The sequence below is a fragment of the Asterias amurensis genome, chromosome 8 (genome assembly GCF_032118995.1).
Source record: "Asterias amurensis chromosome 8, ASM3211899v1".
In the NCBI taxonomy this organism is placed as follows: Eukaryota; Metazoa; Echinodermata; class Asteroidea; order Forcipulatida; family Asteriidae; genus Asterias; species Asterias amurensis.
Genome location: NC_092655.1, coordinates 12,513,503 through 12,534,890, shown reverse-complemented (window position 1 = coordinate 12,534,890; position 21,388 = coordinate 12,513,503). Strand labels below are relative to the sequence as shown.

Here is a 21,388-nt window from a genome sequence, read left to right as displayed (position 1 = left end):
CATGTCCAGTGCCTTTAAAGACACTGAACACTATTGATAATTTTCAAAGATCAGTCTTCTCACTTGGTGTATCTCAACATATGCATAAAATAACAACCCCTATGAAAATTTGAGCTCAATCGGTCGTCGAAGTTGCGAGATAATAATGAAGGAAAAATACCCTTGTCACACAAAGTTCTTGAAAACTACAATACTTCAGAGGGAGCCGTTTCGCACAATGTTTTATACTATCAACCTCTCCCATTTACTCGTTACCAAGTAAGGTTTTATGCTAAATAATTTGAGTAATGACCAATAGTGTCCACTGCCTTTAAGAGCAACTCACATCAGTCAAGAAAAAAAAAAAAAAACGGGGAAAAAACACGCACAGTGAGTGAGAAGATGATGATAGTCCAGAACAAGCCAAGCTCTGTCAATGACTGGCCCATCTTGAAAACTTCCTCCCTGACACTCTGGTTCAGGTTTGATATGACTAATGGATTCCAAGTCGTGTCTTCTACACTCCAAATATTTATCAAAAAGACGGGACATGTTGAAGCAGTAACCCTACACTAATCACGAGCGATGTATAATTTGCGACGGCGCGAGGCAACCACAATTTTGCAAGGAGGGTGACATTGATTTTTTTAGAGGGGGAAGTCTTCATTAAAGCCACAGAGTGGTCAAAATATATCAAACTAACTTGAGGAAAATTAAATGTACTCTGTTTTGGTAAAAAAAAAAAATCATTTTCGTTGTGTACACTTTTCCTCTTGCCTTGCAAACAAACATGTTTTGTTCAGCTTTCTAAACAAAATCATGAAGCTGACAATCTTTCTCAGTGTAATTTACTTTACTAATACTATGGTATTTTGTTTTTAAAGACACTGGACACAATTGGTAGTCTTCACAGTTGGTGTATCTCCACATATGCATAAAATAACAAACCTTTGAAAATTTCAGCTCAATCGGTCGCTGCGAGATATTAATGAATAAAAAAAAGACCACCCTTGTCGCACCATGGTCACATGAAGTTGTGTGCTTTAAACATGCTTGATTTTGAGACCTCAAGTTCTAAATCTGAGGTCTCAAAATCAAATTCGTGGAAAAATACTTCTTTCTTGAAAACTATGTCACTTCAGAGGGAGCTGTTTCTCACAATGTTTTATACTATCCACCTCTCCCCATTACTCGTAATCAAGAAAGGTTTTATGATAATAATTATTTTGAGTGATAACCCCAATAGTGTCCACTGCCTTTAACTAAGCAACATTCATAACACAAAAACTTCAATTAATCAATCAACAGACAGAAAAACCTATGCCTGTGTGCACATCAGTCTTCTCTATAGCTTTCTTTACTTATCGCAAATTAGGAGTTAAAAATTTCCGAGTTTAGATTTACAGTATATTCATCAGAAACACATTTCAAGGCCCATTGGACCAAATCATATTCAACTGAACGAGAATCAAACGCAAGAGAAACTTTAAAGAATACAGGTCAAGGTAATGATACTTCACATCAGAGTTTGTGAACACTTTTGTGAAAATGAAATACACAGTATTGTACTTGAACAATGACCATTTGGTTGGTCAGTGAAATCATTTCAGAAGGACACGTTTTACACTTGTATGAAATTCCAGGGGTATCTAGTGTTAGTACACAGAGAACGAATTTAGGTAGGGTTCAAATGCCCTGTAGAACAAATTCCCTGTCCAATATTTGGTGACAGACTGAAAAATACTGTTTGCACAGCATTGGCCGTCTCTTAATGTTGTCAATATCTTTGACCCAACAGCAGAACAGTTGTATGGCTTCTGCCTGGCACCCCTGTATAACATTTTTGACAAAATAGGGAGACCACCAACTTACGGCTGGATAGCTCAGTTGGTAGAGTGCCAACACTTTAATCGTTGGTTGAAATCCTGCTCTTTGTTCAACCCCCACATCGTTTCTACATGTATATTTAGTTAACTTTGAAAGGATCTAAATGTACTGTAGGCCCTAGTGTTTGAAATAGGGAGTAAAGAATGATAGGGTGTCTACACCTACAGCTGTATCTGATTTAGTGGCTATGGCTTGATCGTCGTGGTAACATGTGTTGAAGAATAGGGGCTCCATAGCAACAGCCGTAGCCACAAAATAGGACATGGCCCCTGTTTACATTTAATGTTAAAGCCATTGGACACTTTTAGTAAACAGTATTGTCCAAAGGCCCACACTTCGTGTATCCCAACTTATATATAAAATAACAAACCTGTGAAAGTTTAGGCTCAAACGATCATCTGAGTCGGGAGAAAATAACGGGAAAACCCACCTTTGTTTCCGCACGTTTCGCCGTGTCATGACATGTGTTTAAAATAAATCCGTAATTCTTGACAACGAGAATTGATAATTGTTTTAATGTTTTCTCAAAAAGTAAAGCATTTCATGGAATAATATTTCAAGAGAAGTCTTTCACCATGACCTTCTGTACACCCTGTATGTTGTTTGTAAATCTGTGAACGTTTACTTTTTTTTCTGTTCCGAAAGTGTATAATGGCTTTAACCTGTGTGTTAATAACTCTAAACATGTAAAAAACCTGTGTCTCACGAGACCTTTTGTATCCTTCCAATGGATTACACTATGGGACCAATTTCATAGAGCTACTTTAAAAGCAGAAAACAGTTTTAAGCTCAGTATAAACATGGAGGTAGAAATAGAAAAGAGCAGGAACCAGCCACAAACTGCACCCCATTCTTGTTGGCATTATTTTGTTGTGCTTAGCTACAATGACTATTCTTCTCACTTGGTGTATCTCAACATATGAACGAAATAACAAACCTGTGAAAATTTGAGCTCAAATGGTCATTGAAGTTGCGAGATAATAATGAAAGAAAAAACACCCTTGTGACACGAAGTTGTGTGCTTTTAGATGCTTAAAATTGGGGACCTCAAAATCTAATTCTCAGGCCTCAAAATCAAATTCAAATATTTTAGTAAGAAATTACTTCTTTCTCAAAAACTAGAACAGCTCTCCATTGCTCGTTAACAAGTTAGTTTTAATTCTAACAATTATTTCAAGTAATTCCCAACAGTGTCCAATGCCTTAAGCGTCTCTATGAAATTGGGCCCTTACTATTTCTAAAACATTTCCCTTACCTGTCATGGTGAAGATGCCAACAAAGAGTCCAATGTTTCTACCAGCCAGCATGATCTCCTCCGGATCTTTAGACCCCTTGCTCTTACGGGCGGCCCATAGTCCCACACCCAGAATCAACAAGTAGAAGGCGATAATGGCAACCACCCCTCCCCAATGGACGGCCATCTTGGCTTCTTGGTGGAAGAAAGACTGCTCTCTCTCTTAGTCTAAAAGTTAGTCTGCAAGGGAAACAGTTGCGAAGGAATGCTCAGTCCACATACATGTACACGTATATTAGATATGCTTATTTATAGCGCACTGCACAATAACATCTCATTGGCTTAACCTTTAGTGCTCTCTTTAATGGGCCAATAACACACCATGGTAATCTTTCTGATGAGCTCCCTGGGAAGTATACAATAGGCTTTTCCAAACACAATATCAAACTCTACCCTCACAGGTACTGAGTGAATAGTGGCAGTTTATAGTAGTATAAAACATCCTGCTCGAGGACACAAGTGGCTCAAGGTGACACAGGGACACCAGTGACACAAGGATAAAATTGGTATGACCAGGGGTGGATTTCACAAAGAGTCTTATCTCGAGTTTGGACCAGTTACTCGTCCTAACTTAGGACTATCCATGCAATTTGTATATCTCCTAGGACTAGTCCTAAGTTAGGACTAGTCCTAACTCTTTGTGAAATTGATCCCAGGGCCCAATTTCATCCAATGGGGGGGGGGGGGGGGGGCAGAAGAGTCATCTGCTTTCTGTGAAAGAATATATAATGAAATTGTTCATTAGGTTATTCCTGCAGGGCCCAATTTCATAAAGCCTGTAAGCACAAAAACCTGCTTAGCACAGGAAAATCTTGCTCAGCAAAAACAGGCTACCAGTCAACATTTCATACAGTTTACACTGTAGCGACTGGTGCCCCACTCAATTTGAGTGTGCTCAGCAGAGAAATTTGTCAGCAGTATTTTCTGCTTGACAGTGTTATGAAATTTGACCCCAGGACGCAAACCCACATCCAAATGACTTAATTAAAACACCAGAACAGCAGAACTTGAATTAACTTTTATCCTCATAATTGCTTTTATCAACTTTCTGGCCAAGTACATTAAAGGATTTGGGTACTTTTTGTAACTCAATACACAATGTCTAGAGATTTACATTAAACTTACACCGTTTGAAGATATTGCTAGTAGAAAGCGTACCTTAAAATGTTAGCTACTGAGGTGCTGTAGTTTTTGCGAAAGAAGTAAAACAATGTCATGAAAATACGTTTTTACATGCTAAAATAATTTTCATCTCTCTACAGCACCTCAGCAACTAATATTTTCAGGGAAGCTTTCTACTATCATTATCTTCAAGCTGTGTAAGTTGAATGTAAATCAGTGGACATTGTGTTTTTTGTCCTACAAAGAAATTAATTGCAGGTTCACAAATTAATTGTTGCAGTTCTCTAATGAGCTCCTACTGCTGTTATTCATAACTCCACCATATACATCATAAAGACTCTGGACACTATTGGTAATTGTCAAAGACTAGCCTTTTGGTGTATCTCAACATATGCATAAAATAACTAACCTGTGAAAATTTGAGCTCAATCGGTCATCAAAGTTGCGAGATAATAATGAAAGAAGAAAACACCCTAGTCACACGAAGTTGTGTGCGTTTAGATGGTTGATTTCGAGACCTCAAGTTCTTAACTTGAGGTCTCGAAATCAAATTCGTGGAAAATTACTTCTATCTCGAAAACTACTCCACTTCAGAGGGAGCCGTTTCTCACAATGTTTTATACTGCCAACCTCTCCCCATTACTCGTTACCAAGTGAGGTTTAATGCTAATAATTATTTTGAGTAATTACCAATAGTGTCCACTGCCTTTAAGCGCAATATGAGAATGACAATTTGCCAGATGTTGTGTGTGTTCATTGAGTTGGATGGGTACAGAATGCACATATCTATATTATGCAAACACCAGAAGTGACATTCACGCGCTCACAAATGAGTCAACGCACTTGAGTGCCAAAAATCAATAGAAATTACAAAGTACAGTTCAAAGTAATTTATCACTGTATGAATATTATAATGTTTATAAAATCCATAACAATCATGAAAAGGCCCATGATTTTGTTTTCCTCCAGGTAAAACATTAATAAACAAACCATAAATCGAGGCTGGAAAAGCAAATGTACATTAGAATACAGTTCGTTAGAATGGTTTTTAACTATTTCCCCACAATCCCTTGAATGTGATTTTCATATATGATTAATATCTGAACTAATAATACAATGTAATCTTACCTAGAACGAGTTGATCCAATCAAAACAGGAAGCCCGTTAAAGTCCTTGCCTAACAAAGGAGTTGGTTTTGAGCCTCAAAACGCGACACAATTGTTTCCAGAGAAACTCTGTAATTGAAGAAAAACACAAGTGTCTTTTAGAGGAAATTTTCATATCGCCAGTTTCTGAAGTTCTACACTGAAACTGAAGCTTTCTTGCCTATGATAAATGTTGTCCCTTGCTCAAGGAAGTCCTAAAATATCATGTATCCTAAAAATAAAAATAAACATCACACAAAAACACTAGAGAAGAGCCTCATGTGAAGTGTGCTGATTTACAGTACAAAAGTTATTTTCCTCAATAGAACAGTAGGATTTGAAACTTTGCAAGGTAGAAATCCAACGGTTCTTTTCAGAACCACCCCAACTCATTTAGAGAAAGTCATTACATGGTGTTACCGCAAACTCTGCTATATTTCCTCAATGAGTTGTGTCATCAATGAGAAATTCCTCATTGAACTCATTGGGATCCTTGCCTGAAATGTCCTGATCTGGTGACCAGTTGTGTCTGGTGTTCTGCTTATTTTAGCTTAATAGAACAGTTTTAAGGTTTTTTTTATTATTATTTTTTTTATCAAGAAGCTCAATTGAATGGGGTCCTGGGACCAGTTTGTAGAAATGCTTAAAAAAATAAAGGTAGCTTAGCACAACAAATAAACGGCTAATAAACCGTATAACAGGTACCATCTAATCTGTAACTGGTTTTCAGCTCATTTTTGCTAAGCAGAAACTTGTTAAGCATATTTTTGGCTACTTAAGCAGCTTGAATCGGTCTCAGGTGTATGGGATACATAGTATTACAGTAATACACTTTCAAAAAGCCCATCAAAAAGCTTTCCCACAAACAAATAAAAAGAACAATATATCTCAATTTAAACATCAGCACCGTCAGATCGTAGACCTCAGCATCCCCAGCAGTGTAATTGCAACTGACTCGCTGTGTCCAAATTCATTAAATCTTTCCCTTGATCTACAGGGGTTTGGGGACTGCCACGCAGTTAATCGTCTGTAGCATTTGGAAAATTGGCTCCATTAATCTAGGCACGGCTGGCGCATTCATTAATTCAGTGGAAAGTTTGCAGTAACAGTGGGTGATACAATAAGAAAATGCAATTTGCAGTGGGGTGCTTTATGTGTAAATAAATTAGTAGTCAATTTATCCTTTTACAAATTTGAATGATTCGTTAATGGAAGGTATGCCATGTGGAAGAGAGTAGGAAATATGCAAATTATGTTTTTGTTTCTTATTGTGATAGTTGTTAAGTTTTGCATTCGGGATAAAGAATGCAATTTGTTTTTAGCCTTAACCACGATGTGTATTAAGCTCTCAGTACTTTCCTAGATTTCTCTGAAGAAAAAAAAAAATCCACAGGCAAAAACTAATATCTATCAAATTGATGTGAAACCTGCTGCTAACAATATATTTAAACTGCCTCTGGCCACCGGGCTAGCTCAGTGGCTAGTGATATCTGCTCTGGCAATACAACAGTTCTGGGTTCAAATCCCAGCCGTGAGTGATTTTAAAAACTAATGCTGGCTGCATTTGCTCGGAAAACACTTCAGCAGGACATTCCCCGAAGGATCTGTCTGTGCATTATTAGATTTGAACACCTAAACTGGGATTTTTTTATTTTTTTACAAACGTAAGATCTTTTTTAATCAGAAGCACAGCCACCTAACCCAATGATTTTTTGTACTAGCCGTTTGTATGTTGTGCTCATTGAAAACTGAAATTGTTGGAGTTAATTCATTCAACAGAAATGAGAGATTTTAAAAACCAACATACTGTTCCGCAAATTTGTTAGGGCCTATGATGTTTACTTTTGCATCAGCGATAAAAATGTATATTTTTGGTTTTACCTGTACACTAGCTTAGGCTATAAAGTGTTTTAGCACTGTATACTAATAAAATGCTTAATAATGATAATATACTCAGTACTTTCCCCCAGCACGTCATCAGGGCCCATGTTATTGTCTTTCCATTATGCAAACGTCTTATTGATCTAGTACACTAAAAATACATTAAATTAAACATGGTCCCATGCCGCCCATTTGGTCTCCCCCATAAAAAACTGGTTGATGGCTTTGCTCGCTAACTCCTAAAGATGGCCATACACAGTGGTTGAGATGGTAAAAGCTACAACTCGTCTTTTGATACAGAATTAATTCTCATCGTCAGCACCTGGCAGCTTCACAGGAAGGAAACATTTGACACTGAATGGATGACAGCCATTGCTTCTCCGACCCCCAACACAAGGAGTGACAAGAATTAATCAATAGAGGCAGTTGCTACCATGTGCACCTACGCAAAAACACAAGGAGATCACAGTGCAGTTAATTGCTCAAACAGGCCACCAACATGTTTTCTTTTTGTCTGGTAAACAAAAAAATCCTTTTGTTTTCACCGAACTCGGGAAAGTACAGTGCTTACCCACATCGGTGTAAGGGTGATACCAAAATTCATAAATACCCCAAACAGTTTCGCTATTCCTGTTGATGGACAGCAAATCACAAGGGGGTGTTTAAACGGCTGATAAAGACCAGCTTTTATTTCCTTATTAATATTATTAATCCCGATGCAAACTTAAAATCTTATAAAGATGCTATGTCAGATTTTTGGCCGATTTGACCCAAAAATTTTGATTTAAAATTTTGATGGGGTCGAGAAAGTACCAAGCTTTCATTTGAGCCATTGCTCGAAAAAGTGCGCCAATTATTAGTAGCAGTAAAATAAAGTGCTCAAAATTAGTTTTTGTCGGGATCCCGACAATACATCACGTGACCAATTCTTATGTGTTTTATAAGAAACGTTTTAAATTTTTGTCATGGTTCCTGACCATTAAAAGTAAAACTTTTTTTCGTTAGAGCAGGTGATACTCTTTGAAATACCATTCACTAAAAAAATTTTAAGGTTTGGAGCAAAAAATCTGACATAGCATCTTTAAATCGTTGCGATACCAGCTGACAAAATATAGGATTCAAACTGCCTCTAGCCACTGGGAAATCTCAATAGTCTAGTTGGTAAGACACTGCTCTAGAATTGCAAAGGTCATGGGTTCAAATCCCACCCAAGTAGTATGCCTTTGATTTTGTTTACTGAACTCACAAAAAGGTACTTAGTGTTCGGTGCTAACACACATCTGTGTGAGGCAAAACCAAAATTAATAACAAAATCATACTGCTAGTGTATTAAACAGATTTCTGTAGATGTTGCAAGTGCCTATAATTGATGAAAGTGGTTTTGGGCGGGGGGCCAGGGCAAAATTTCAAAAAGCAAAAAACTTGTTAAGCACAACAAAGTATTGCTTAACATAAACAGGTTACCAACCACAACTCCAGTTTAAGTTAACATTGTGATGACTGGTGTCTGACTAAAATTTTGCTAAGCAAAGAAATTTATCAAGTAGTATTTTCTGCTTAACAGCTTATGAAGTTGGGCCCAGGCCTTCACAAGGAGAGCTATATGCCCTAAACTGCTCCCTTTTTTAACCATCGAGAAGAGTTCTCTGCACTCAATTCTCAGTACAAAATTTCACTCTTGTCTAATAAAGTTTACATAAAAACCGAGTTGATTATTGTAAAATCCGACTGTTAGGAAGGTTGAATTTTTCCAGAGTCATACTGCTTGTACTGGTTTGCAGGATTAGTTTGGTGGATTGCTATTCTTTGTTACAAGTTCAAAGCCATTATTGACAAATTGGTAGTTCTGCTGCATGAATAAAATTATATTTTTCCTTCAAAAAACAAATCCACTTCAAATTTTACAGAGTGCTCTCCTCTGCCAAGGTCTGGGACAATTATGAAGTATCTTTAGCAAATTAAGACCTTAGACCTTGGGACTACATATTTTATTGTTTATCCTAAGACCATTGAAAATAGAAGGAATTCCACATGCTGTGAAAAGCCAACACTGCTGTAAGTAGTTCAAGGCCACTTGTATTCAATCTAATGCGATTCCTAGAAAATAAAGCACACATTCTTTGTATTTTATCAAAATAGTTTTTAAATAAATCAAATTTAATATTGTGCTCTAACCCAACAGTGAACAAGGAAAAAAAATAAAGGCAAGGTTCTGAGCAAATTTGGCAAATGGTTAGAAATGCATGCAAGTCAAAATTTATGAACACGATTCTGAAGACAACAGACTACGAACAAGGACCGAATACAAGTATAAATTATAAATGTGAAGTTATTTATGAAGTGAAAGCATTGGTAGAAGTTAATGACAAATGACAATTCAAAAAACAATTGTACTTAATAAAGTATTACCAACCCCCATTTATCTAGACAAATGTGTACTTTTAAAAACGAAGAAATGTTTCTCAAAATTTTAAGATTAGAAAAATTTATCGCTCCAGACTCATTGGAAGCTTTCAGATGTAAAATGTACAAATATAAAATGTTATTTTTTTTATCTTTCCCTTAATCCCTTTCCCCTCTTTTTTTTATATAAATGGATGTATTTGTTTTACTCATTTTATGACTGGTTTTGATCAAAAGCTAAGGCCATCTACCCTACTCATCATAATATAAAATGTTAAAAATAAACAATTTTTCAAACAATTAGATATATACAATAAAAATTCAGTATTAACAAAATGTGGTGGAAATGACATCCAGATCCCTGTAAAAGTAAAAAGTTCAATTATTTAACACACATTACGAGCGAAACCGCCTCGTAAGAACCCCCAAAAGCATCAGATCGGGTATTAATATAAAAGCAGACACAAAAATAACAATAGTGAGTCATTGTTGACACAAACCTACTTGTATTCCACCGCTGTTTTTGCCGAGGCAGCCTTTCTAGTTTACCGACTCCTCCTATTCCCTCCTTAAATAATCATTGGCACGTCTTCAGGAGGAAATATGAATACCTTATTACACAGACATTTCTTGCGAGACAGAAAACCTGGCAGGCAGACGACTTGAAGAACGGTATCGCTGCTATCCAAGGAGAGAGTGGGCCAGAGAACGAGGGCGAGAGAGAGAGAGAGAGAGTAGTAGACACGGCAGAATTCAATTTTGTCAAGCCCCTTGGCCAACCACGTCAATATCTATTCCTACTTGACGTCACAGCAATTGCATCTCACTCCAACAAATTGATTTCCACGTTGGTGGAATATGACGAAGGATCCACTAATCAGCCACTAATGAATTACTGTGCCAATTGGTGATTCCGCCAACAACTTAATACACCGGGCAAGAAATGAACATTTCAGGGAATGGTGGTGGATGCTTATTGTTGACAGAAAAACCCCAAAACAGAAAAACCTTGAAGGATAGTATCCTCTAACTAAATGACAGAGTATCAGGCGTGATAATTCACGGAGGCAACAAAGGCACTCCAGTATAAATTTACAATTTCCTCATACATGTAGGGTGCTCTTCATCAAAGAGAAAATGCCTTGGTGCCCTTACTCTTTCAAAGACGAAGCATATAGGCCTGGAGTATAGAATACTGCAAGGTGTCGATAACTCTCAAATGAGACGCTACAAAACATTCTACACAAATTTTGCTAATCTAGCATTCCACCTGACACTATAGAACATTGCAATCTGCAATCCAAAACTAATTGTACATTTGATATTGTAAAGTGATATTTATCGCAACGCTGCGTGAAAACTCAATTGGTTAACCCTAAATATTTGTTATGTGTACACAAGCCGTGCTGAGAACAAAAAGGCAAAGTACCTTAAGCTGGTATATACTTCCTGTGAATGCAAATGCGATACGAATGTTGACGTCACAAATTCACAACAAATAACTCGCATGGGTTGAGCTTGTGTTTATCACAGCAAAGACAAAGTTGTGACATCAAATTCACATTAAATTCGCATCGCATTCTCAGGAAGTATGAACCGGGCTTTTCAAAGTAACAGATATATCGCGCCCCCCCCCCCCCCCCCAAAAAAAAAAAAGGAGGAAGACATCCAAATGAAAGTATTGGATTTTACTAAACAGTTACTCTACTAACTAAAATCTATCTCATCACTTTCCCTCCCCCTAGCTTTTTTTTTTTGACTGCATACAAAATAAGAAACATGGCTGTAAACCTTTCCTTGTATTCCATTGATCCGTCTGACTTCGTTGACGGATTATCGTGTGTCGGTTTCGTTTGGAAAAGTCTCAGTAAATTATGGGGAAAAAAGGCTCTGGTGAGCCGTAATCCAATTACGGCCCGAGCGCCAGTATGATAATCCAAAGTTAAATTTAATCAACCAAGCAGTCAAGTACACTGGTCCGTGCACAAGGTTTCATCGGCTACTAACAATATTTGTAACCCGTTGGCGGGAAAATAAAAAAGTGCCAATCAATATGCACAATTAAAATGGATCAACATTTTAATAAAAAGCCTTAATTTTTAAAAATTTGAAACGTTTTAAGCCAATATTTTGGAAGAACTGATTTTGAAGCGGCTGTTTTTATATTTCCAAACTGTACAAATAGGCACGGAGGCTGAACTTATATGGTTTGTTGTAATGTTACTAATGACTTTTTTCTGAAATGTTGATTTGCAAGTTTTATTTGGAAAAATATAATTAACAACATTTGACATTTGATTAAGGAGACTACCAAATTTATAAATCAATTACATAGTACAAGTACAATAAAAAAAATATAAAAAAAATATGCAAGTGGCCAGTCACACAAGGCCTAAAGGCCCCTTCAAAGTGTGGGCTACAATTATTTTTTTCCAGAGGCTGTTGCCACCTACTCCTAGAGCTTGAGAAAAGAATTAATGAAACAAATTTGCTTAAAGACAATGGACAATACTGGTAATTGTCAAAGACCAGTCTTCTCACTTGGAATATCTCAACATATGCATAAAATAACAAACCTGTGAAAATTTGAGCTTGATTGGTCACCCTTATCACCCGAAGTTATGTGCTTTCAGATGATTGATTTCGAGACCTCAAATTCTAAACTTGTGGTCTCAAAATCAAATTGGTGGAAAATTACTTCTTTCTCGAAAACTACGTCACTTCAGAGGGAGCCAATCTTCACCTCTCCCCACTCGTTACCAAGAGAGGTTTTATGCTGATAATTATTTTGAGTAATAACCAATATATCAGACATATCAAACTGACCTGAACTACTATAGAACTTGTTATTTTACTTTAGCTCCATTAAGCCTTTTTGAGGTGTGGCGGACACAATGCTACAATTCTGTAAAGTTGTGGTAGATTTGTGTGTATTGACCGTAGAAATAGACCGTATGTTATTCAGTGAAGTGCACAGGAAACTGGAAAAACAGAAATTGGGAATTTTTTAAAATAAATCATTGAAAAAATTTCATATCTGGACATAAACTTAATTGCTTTGACCTCTTTAAGTAAATGGAAGTAGATCAAACCTTGCGGTCGTTTGTGGGACCTATGGGCATTTTGTTACAAGCCGGTTGTGGCCGCTATGGTCTCCACAGGGTTAACTCAACACAAATTAGATTTATTAGATTAAAATAAAAAATGATCAAATTAAATAGGCAAGTATTTGAGACTCTCACTCATGCAAAGTCATAAAGTTCACAATTATTAGCTTTTCTCCTACAGTCAAGGTAGACAAGATTTTGCCCAAAAACTGGAGCAAACATGTTCACGACAACGGAAGAATAATCCTTATTAGGAACACATGTTCTGAGAAGCGTTTCTCAGATTATGTCTACATGTATGCAGAGAGCACAATCCAGAATTGTAATGCACAATATTGTCAGTAACGCTTCTCCGATTCAAATTTTGGCGGATAGACTTTTTTTCATGACCACATTACTTCAAAGTGAAACGATTCTCAAAAATGCTTTATAAAATGTAATCGAAATCTGCTGTACTTTCTAACCAAGTAAGTTTTTCAAATTTTAAGAGTGACTACCAAACCAATACTTATGCTAATTTTGTATCAACAGCTCACCATTGCTTGTTACAAGTTAGTTTTTATGCTAACAATTATTTTGTTTAATTACCACTTAGTGTCCAGTGCCTTTAGCATGGTGTTTTCTCCGTAGCAGTTTAGTTTAGTTATGGGGCAGTTTCGTCACTTCTCAATACAATGACACATTGTGTGCAACGTTTCCACCCATACTGTATCTCTACACTGATCAGAATCTATTTCTCAACCAATCCCACTGTGAAACTTCTGTGTTAATTTGTTTAAAGGGAAGGTACATGTTTGCAAATTACTAAAAACAAATAATAACTTAAAAACTGACTTGGTCTTCCTATCTGAAAGCACACAAATTCGTCCAACAAGGGTGTTTTTTCTTTCATCATTTTCTCGCAACTTCTATGACCAATTGAGCTCAAATTTCTACAGGCTTGTTATTTTATGCTTATGTGGGGATACACCAACTGAGAAGACTGGTCTTTGAAAATTACCAAATGTGTTCAGTGCCTTTTAAAACCACTGTGTAAAACCACTGTGTACTAAGCAAGAAAAACGAATTAATCAATTTCCATGTGCCTTAAAGACAAACATCCATAAAAAATCAATCCCGATGGATGGATGATTGATGAACCTGGCTTTAATTAAATTTATGTGAACAGATGGTTAGGCTACTCGTAGTTTGTGGTAGTGAATAGATCCTTCACTGGTGGTGTGTGCGTACACACACTTGAGCTACATCTTGGGGCTTATTTTAGGTGGGTGGTGGTTACACCAACGCGCATATTTGTAGTGCAGCGATATGTTTTTTTGCCTCCGAGCAAAAGGAGGTTACCAGCCCATATCACATGTCATGTTTACTGTATTTGGCTGGTTCTCTCTTCACCAATTCGTTCTTCAACAGTTTCTCGCATGATTAAACTGTCGGCTATCATAAGTGTACAGTGTACCTGAAAATCTAATTGTTAACTAATAATGACGCTGCCTGATCCCAAATCGTTTTCAATTTGCAATCAAAAACTAATTGCAAATTAGGCACAATGCTATTAACAGTGGCAGTGCAAGTTCGTTTGATTAATTTAACTTCAGCGCATGATGGTAGAAAAATGCCAGGCTCACAGGAAATGCTTTATAACCACTTCATGTTAGATGACGTGTTTTCCTGCCAAACTTTTTCAAACTGAATTAAAGACACTGGACACTATTGGTAATTGTCAAAGAACAGTCTTCTCACTTAGTGTATCTCAACATGTGCATAAAATAACAAACCTGTGCAAATTTGAGCTCATTTGGTGGTGGAAGTTGCGAGATAATAATGATAGAAAATACTTTGTCACACAAAGTTGTGCGCTTTCAGATGCTTAATTTCGAGACCTCAAATTCTAAATCTGAGGTCTCGAAATCAAATTCGTGGAAAATTACTTCTTTCTCAAAAACTACGTTACTTCAGAGGGAGCCGTTTCTGAAAATGTTTTATACCATCAACCTCTTCCTATTACTCATTACCAAGTAAGGTTTTATGCTAATAATTATTTTGAGTATTTACCAATAGTGTCCACTGCCTTTAAGGTGGATGTTTATGAATGCATGGAACAACTTCAAAGCGTACATTTTAGGTTGCGGTCTCTGTTTAGTGGCTGATGCTCACAGACAACCCATTGTATGCACAGGCAAATCTATCTATAATACGCTTGGTTTCCACTACTGTACAAAAAGGACAAAGGGTACTGGAATTCAAGCTCAAAATCTCCCTTAAGTTGATTCAGACCTTCATCCTTTTGTTGCACAAGCAAGGATTACAAGAGCAAGAGTTTCATACGGGAGGCAGATCTGAGATCCCAGTTGCCAGCGAACGAGATCCCAGTGTATGGTGGTACTCTCTTAAAGTAAAAGAGTGAACATTTCACTCTCTTATCCGAGTCGTGTCAGTTTCGCTCTGTTGAGAGTGAAAGTCAATCTGTATTACTCTTTTTGTGTGAAATTAAAACAAACTTCACTCTAAATTGAGTTGAAATGAAAGCACTTGTCTTTCCCTCCAAAAAGAGTTGTCCAGCACATGGCTCTTTGCAAGAGTGGCATGGCTGACAAAACAAGAGGGTTTTCACTCTTTTACATTAAGAGTGTACCATGGCTGATAATCGACCTTGGCTTACGGTCAAGGTTCTGGCCTTCACATGTACTACTCTTGGTTAGACATAATGTTTCTTGAAAGAGAACGACAAACCCAGGTGCATTTTTATGAGAACATTTATTGTCTTTACAATATACAGTTAGGGTTTCACTGTGATATTGATCTTCTATAACTATATACTACTGTAGGCCTAAAAATAACCAAGAACACCCACAGCAATTGCTGTGTTACTTTGATTTCTTTTCAAAATCAAGTTCCAATGCAAATTTACGTTTTCTTTATTTAGAGTGCCCCTAACCTAACCCGAGGAAAATTACAGTGCCTTTCAAGTGTGGAGTTCAACGCCTGCTAAATAAAGATCTTAATTGGAAGTTCAGAGAAATAACACCACGGAGAGGCAATGTAATGATTTTCTGAATAGACCTACCGATGAGAATTGCAGTAGTAGAGTCCAAGCACATTGTTTTACTCATTCTTAGACCAGGAATATGCAAGGGGGAATTTTGTATTAACTTTAATAAAGTTAGTACAAAATTCCCCCTTGTCCTGCTGCACCTGTACATCATCACTATTTCCAAACTTTGGGTCAATGTTAGACCAAACCATCGCATGCTTGTATCCCCCGGGTGTTGTGTTAGTTGCTTTTGCAATCACAAGTCCACCATGCTAAAAAGAAGTCAATATTTAATTGCATTGTAAACATCTCAACATACCAGACTTGCACAAAACACTTAACAATCTGTTAGCTGAGCAGAAGGTAAACACATAAAAGAGTTTGCCATAGCCTACAATGCATTCACACATTTCTAAATACACCTGAACTTTGACTTTAAAGCAAACACCATTGACCCACTCCTAGTAATTGAAGGAGTTGAACTGAATTGACTGAACTGGACAAGATAGTCACCAAAAGAGTGGATTTATAAAAGACCCACCCCACGCTTCAGTAAATTTGAAGGAAACGCATTCACCAGCGAAATGAATATCTATCCAAGAAGCAGCATCTTACTGTTAATCTTTAGTGAGGAAAATGCAAAAAGAGTCTGACTAATTGTAAACAATAGAATTTGAGGCATTGCATGGTGAGGTTCAGCAAAATAACACCACGCACAGGCATGGTAAATTGGGGAGGTAGTGCTTTCTGCTCTACCGGCCGGATCGGATTGATGATACCCAAGCCTACATCTGGTATGGACTGAAAAAGGGGTAACCCCCTGTTTCAGCCCTAGGAGTAAGTGGCAATGACCTCTGGAAAAAAGTAATTGTAGACCACACCTTGAAGTGGCCTTCAGGCCTTGTGTGTCTGGCAACTTGCATAAACAAAAAACAAAAAATTAAAAACATCTACTCCATGGTAGTAGAATACAGAAAGACAGCTCTCTAAAAAACAAACTCTACCTGGCGAGTAGATCCACCACACAGGGTGTGACCGCAAAAAACAAATATATTAATTGTAAACAAGCTATAGATAAATCGGCCGAACACGTCAATTACAGAAGCTAAATGTCAAGGCCAAAAATACATCCAACTACACATTCTCAGGTCTCATCAAGGCAGCAAAAACTGCTTTGGCCTACACATGTTTTGTACTACCACTTCTCAATTTGCCCTGTGGTCTGCCAAAAACAGAAAATACTTATCAACAATGCTCATATTTTTACCTTGTCAGGAGTGAATAATAATTTGTAAAAGTTATTTTGATTGTGTGAATGCAAATTTCATTTAAAGGAACATTACAGAATTTGTTTTTGCTAACAAAACAGTTGCTCAGGCAGTGTGAGCACTTTATGTAATCCACCATACATAAACTGACAAACCTGTACAAGTTTGAAATCGATTGGCGATCTGGGTCACGAGTGAATAGTGACAAACCGATTACAAATTTTGCATTGCATCAATGCCAAAATAAAAATGACTAAAACGCTCACTGAGCAATTAAACTCCAAACGCGAAGTTAGGTTATTTGATTTCTCATCAGATATGACATTTCAGACAGAAATATTTCAAGGGATGTTTTCAACTATCATCATCATAAGACCGTGTAAGTTTTATGTAAATCTGTGATCTTCACAATTTTTGTGTCATACCAATTCTGTAACGTTCCTTTAACCATTAGTTGCCATCGATACTTAAAGCCATTAGACCCTTTCAGTAAACAGTAATGCCCAAGGCCCACACTTCGTGTATCACAACTTATACATAAAATAACAAACCTGTGAAAAATTAGGCTCAATCGGTTATCGGAGTCGGGAGAAAATAACGGGAAAACCCACGCTTGTTTCTGCACATTTCGCCGTGTCATGACATGTGTTTAAAATAAATCCGTAATTCTCGATATCGAGAATTGAAAATTGTTTTAATGTTTAATGGAATAATATTTCAAGAGAAGTCTTTCACCATTATTTGTAAATTTGTGAGGTTTTTTTTTTCTGTTCCGAAAGTGTACAATGGCTTTGATATCAGAAAGATTGACAATCTACAATTGAATGTTACGGTGTGGGAGTGGACAGTCGATAATAGCTCCCCAAGGTGTTGGACATTGACAAACTATTTCCTACAAGGCGAATCTGACAGAAATAGTTTGTCAACTTACCCTACCACGAGGGAGCTATTTTATCAACTGTCCGCCTTCAATAAAAACCATAATGTTACTATACCTCATACATATTCAGTGACAGTTGCGTCTTTATTAAATCCACAACGTTCTCTAGTTTGATGAGGCATTACTGAACTTTGCTAAAATGTGGACTGACTTTGACATGTGTTGCCATAATATTTTTACTATAACTTTAATCAATTGTATTTATAAAGCGTTTTAAAGACACTGGACACCTTTGGTAATTGTCACCAAATGGTGTATCTCAACAACATGAAAAATAAATAACAAACCAATGAAAATTCTAACTCAATTGGACGTCAAAGTTGCGAGATAATAATGGGAAAAAAACACCCTTGACACACAAAGTTGTGTGCTTTCAGATGCTTGATTTCAAGAACTCAAAATCAAATACCGAGGTCTCAAAATCAAATTCAAATATTTAACACTGTTTCAAATGGTTTCAATCAAAGCGCTGTACAATTTTTCATTTCTATTGTATAGATATTGAAGGCCTATTTTGTCGCTAGGGCATTTTTCTGAAAACCAACAAAACTGCAAAAAAAAGTTAGTGGTCTGACATTACAATCCTATCTCAGTGTTTAAACAGGTAATACTGGTGTGAAAAAGCAGTCAAGTGGAAAGACTGATTGTGCAACAGTGTTATACAGGTCTTGAGTTGTGCTGTCATTTAGCCTTGGAGAATTACTGTGCATGGAGGGTTAAAAAGACAGGTCACAAACCTTTTCTGCTGTACACCTTGTGGTTGCTGTGAGCGGTTTGCTACAACTCATTCTATTTTCTCAATCAAAGGCAGTGGACACTCTTGGTAATTGTCAAAGACTAGATTCCACAGTTGGTGTATCTCAACATATGCATAAAATAACAAACCTGTGAAAATTTGAGCTCAATCGGTCATCAAAGTTGCGAGATAAAAACGAAAGAAGAAAACACCCTTGTCACACAAAGTTCTAAACTTGAGGTCTCGAAATCAAATTCGTGGAAAATTACTTCTTCAGAGGGAGCTGTTTCTCACAATGTTTTATACCACCAACCTCTCCCCATTACTTGTCACCAAGAAAGGTTTTATGCTAATAATTATTTTGAGTAATTACCAATAGTGTCCACTGCCTTTAAAGAAAGTGAGAGACTTTTGTGTACACACAGAATGGCTTGGCAATTCTGTCTCTCTTAACAGCAACCATGGAGGAATAAATTTATTCCTCCATGCAGCAACGTTACGATACCACCACTGGACAAATCCAATCTTTTTCTTTCCAAATTCCAACCATTGTAAGCTTACCTGTAGTCGATAAACATGGACAAAAATACAGCTTTACAAAGAAAAGGCCTTCGTGCTCAGGCTTTGTATTATCTTAAAGCCATTGGACCCTTTCGGTTCAGAAAAAAATATAAAAGTTCACAGATTTACAAATAACTTACAGGGTTTACAGAAGGCAATGGTGAAAGACTTCTCCTGAAATATTATTCCATGAAATGCTTTACTTTTTGAGAAAACAGCAAAACAATATAAATTCTCGTTAACGAGAATTACGGATTTATTTTAAACACATGTCATGACACGGCGAATCGCGCGGAAACAAGAGTGGGTTTTTCCGTTGTTTTTTCCCGACTCCGATGACCGATTGAGCCTAAATTTTCACAGGTTTGTTATTTGATATAGAAGTTGTGGTACACAAAGTGTGGGCCTTGGACAACACTGTTTACCGAAAGGGTCCAATGGCTTTAAATGAATTAAAGTCGCCTATGGTAAGGAAGAGGGGTATGAGTGCAGTAGACTAAAGTTGCCCAGATGGTAAAGAAAGGATTGGAGAATGCTACTTTCTCTTCTTTGTAATAATAGGAATTGAACAATTTATGATAACCTAAAAAAAGTAGAATTTGTCTCCATTATAAATTATTATGGGTTTGTAATTTGGAGAAGGTGGGGGATCAACCCAGCCAGGTAGTTCAACAAGTTGACCATCGTGAATGTACATTACAACACTTTCTTATTTGCACATCCGTATAAAGCTGAAAGGAACATTTCAGAACTCAGGGGTCGAAATTTCCACTAGCCCGCTAGTCCGGGGCTACCAGATTTACAGCTGGGCTACTGATTTTTCCAGTTTGATAGCCCGAAAAAAATGCAAAAATCATCATCACAAACAATAATAACTGTGCTATGGTGTAATGTAAAGTTTGTGCCGTGACTCCAGACATAATGTGTCTTTCGGGCTACCAAAATCTCATCAGGGCTACTAAAAAAGCTTGGTTACTAGCCCTGCTGACTACCATGAAAATACACTCAATTTTGACGCCTGGAACTGGTCAGGAACAAAATCGTGAAGATCACAGATTTACATCAAACTTTCACAGTCTAATGATGATGATATTAGAAATCATCTCTTGAAATATTTCTGTCTGAAATGTCATATTTGATGAGAAATCAATAATCTAATTTCGCAAAGTTTATCGCCCAGTGAGCGTTTTTTGTAATGCAAAATCAGTTTTTCACTATTTTCTCGTGACCCGGATGACCGATCGATCTCAAACTTCTACAGCAGGTTGGTCAGTTTATGTATATGGTGGATTACATAAAGTGCTTACACTGCTAGCAACTGTTTTGTTAGCAAAAATCAATTCCGTAATGTTCCTTTAATCCTGTTTCAGCCCGAGGAGTAGGTGGCAATGGCCCCTGGACAAAAATGGTTGATTGTAGTCCACACCTTGAAGTAGCCTTCAGCCACTGTGTGTCTGGTAATTTTGTTTTTACAAATCACTGAAAAAACCCATATAAATCTAATGTCCTCCCACAGATAACTCACAACAAATTCCTTGCTAAGAATCCTTCTCAGAATTCTCCTTATATAATGGATATTACTAAAGTCAATCGAACGATTGGTGCCAGTAAAGCCCGGTTCATACTTCCTGCGAATGCGAAATGAATATTGGCATCACAAATTCGCAACGAAAAATTCACAGCAGTTCAACTCTGTTCAACTCACTTGTGAATATCGCTGCATGGAGGGTTGTGACGTCAAATTTGCTTCGCATTTGCATGAAGTATGAACCGGGCTTAACACTGAGTTTTACAGGTCTTCTCTTAATAATTCTAACAAAATATAATTTTTTCAAGACTGCGAATTCTCTGCTTTTAACAAAAACAAACAAAATTCTTCCTCGATGTGATTCTTCCCAGGTTCTTGCAAATCACCTTGAAATGTTTTTCATAAACAAGGTGGATAATATTCGCACTGCGCTTAACGGCCACAGGGCTAGCCTAATCAAGACTGACGTAATATACAGTGACTCTACTGTGAAGGCAAAAAGGGCT

General features: G+C 37.1%; 1 protein-coding gene across 3 annotated transcripts in view; it reads right to left on the bottom strand.

Annotated features, from left to right (window-relative positions):
* Window positions 1–21,388, bottom strand: part of LOC139940491 (high-affinity choline transporter 1-like) — a 64,206-nt gene that overhangs the window by 39,399 nt on the left and 3,419 nt on the right. For 2 of the 3 annotated variants that reach the window (XM_071936773.1, XM_071936774.1), the window contains exons 2-3: window positions 5,411–5,517; window positions 3,122–3,340 (exon numbers count right to left, since the gene is read on the bottom strand). In XM_071936773.1, the coding sequence (XP_071792874.1) occupies window positions 3,122–3,287 (166 nt within the window). In that variant the 5' untranslated portion in view covers window positions 3,288–3,340; window positions 5,411–5,517. Of the gene's footprint in view, window positions 1–3,121; window positions 3,341–5,410; window positions 5,518–10,215; window positions 10,239–21,388 lie in introns of those variants that run through there. The other variant, XM_071936775.1, reaches the window with a different exon arrangement.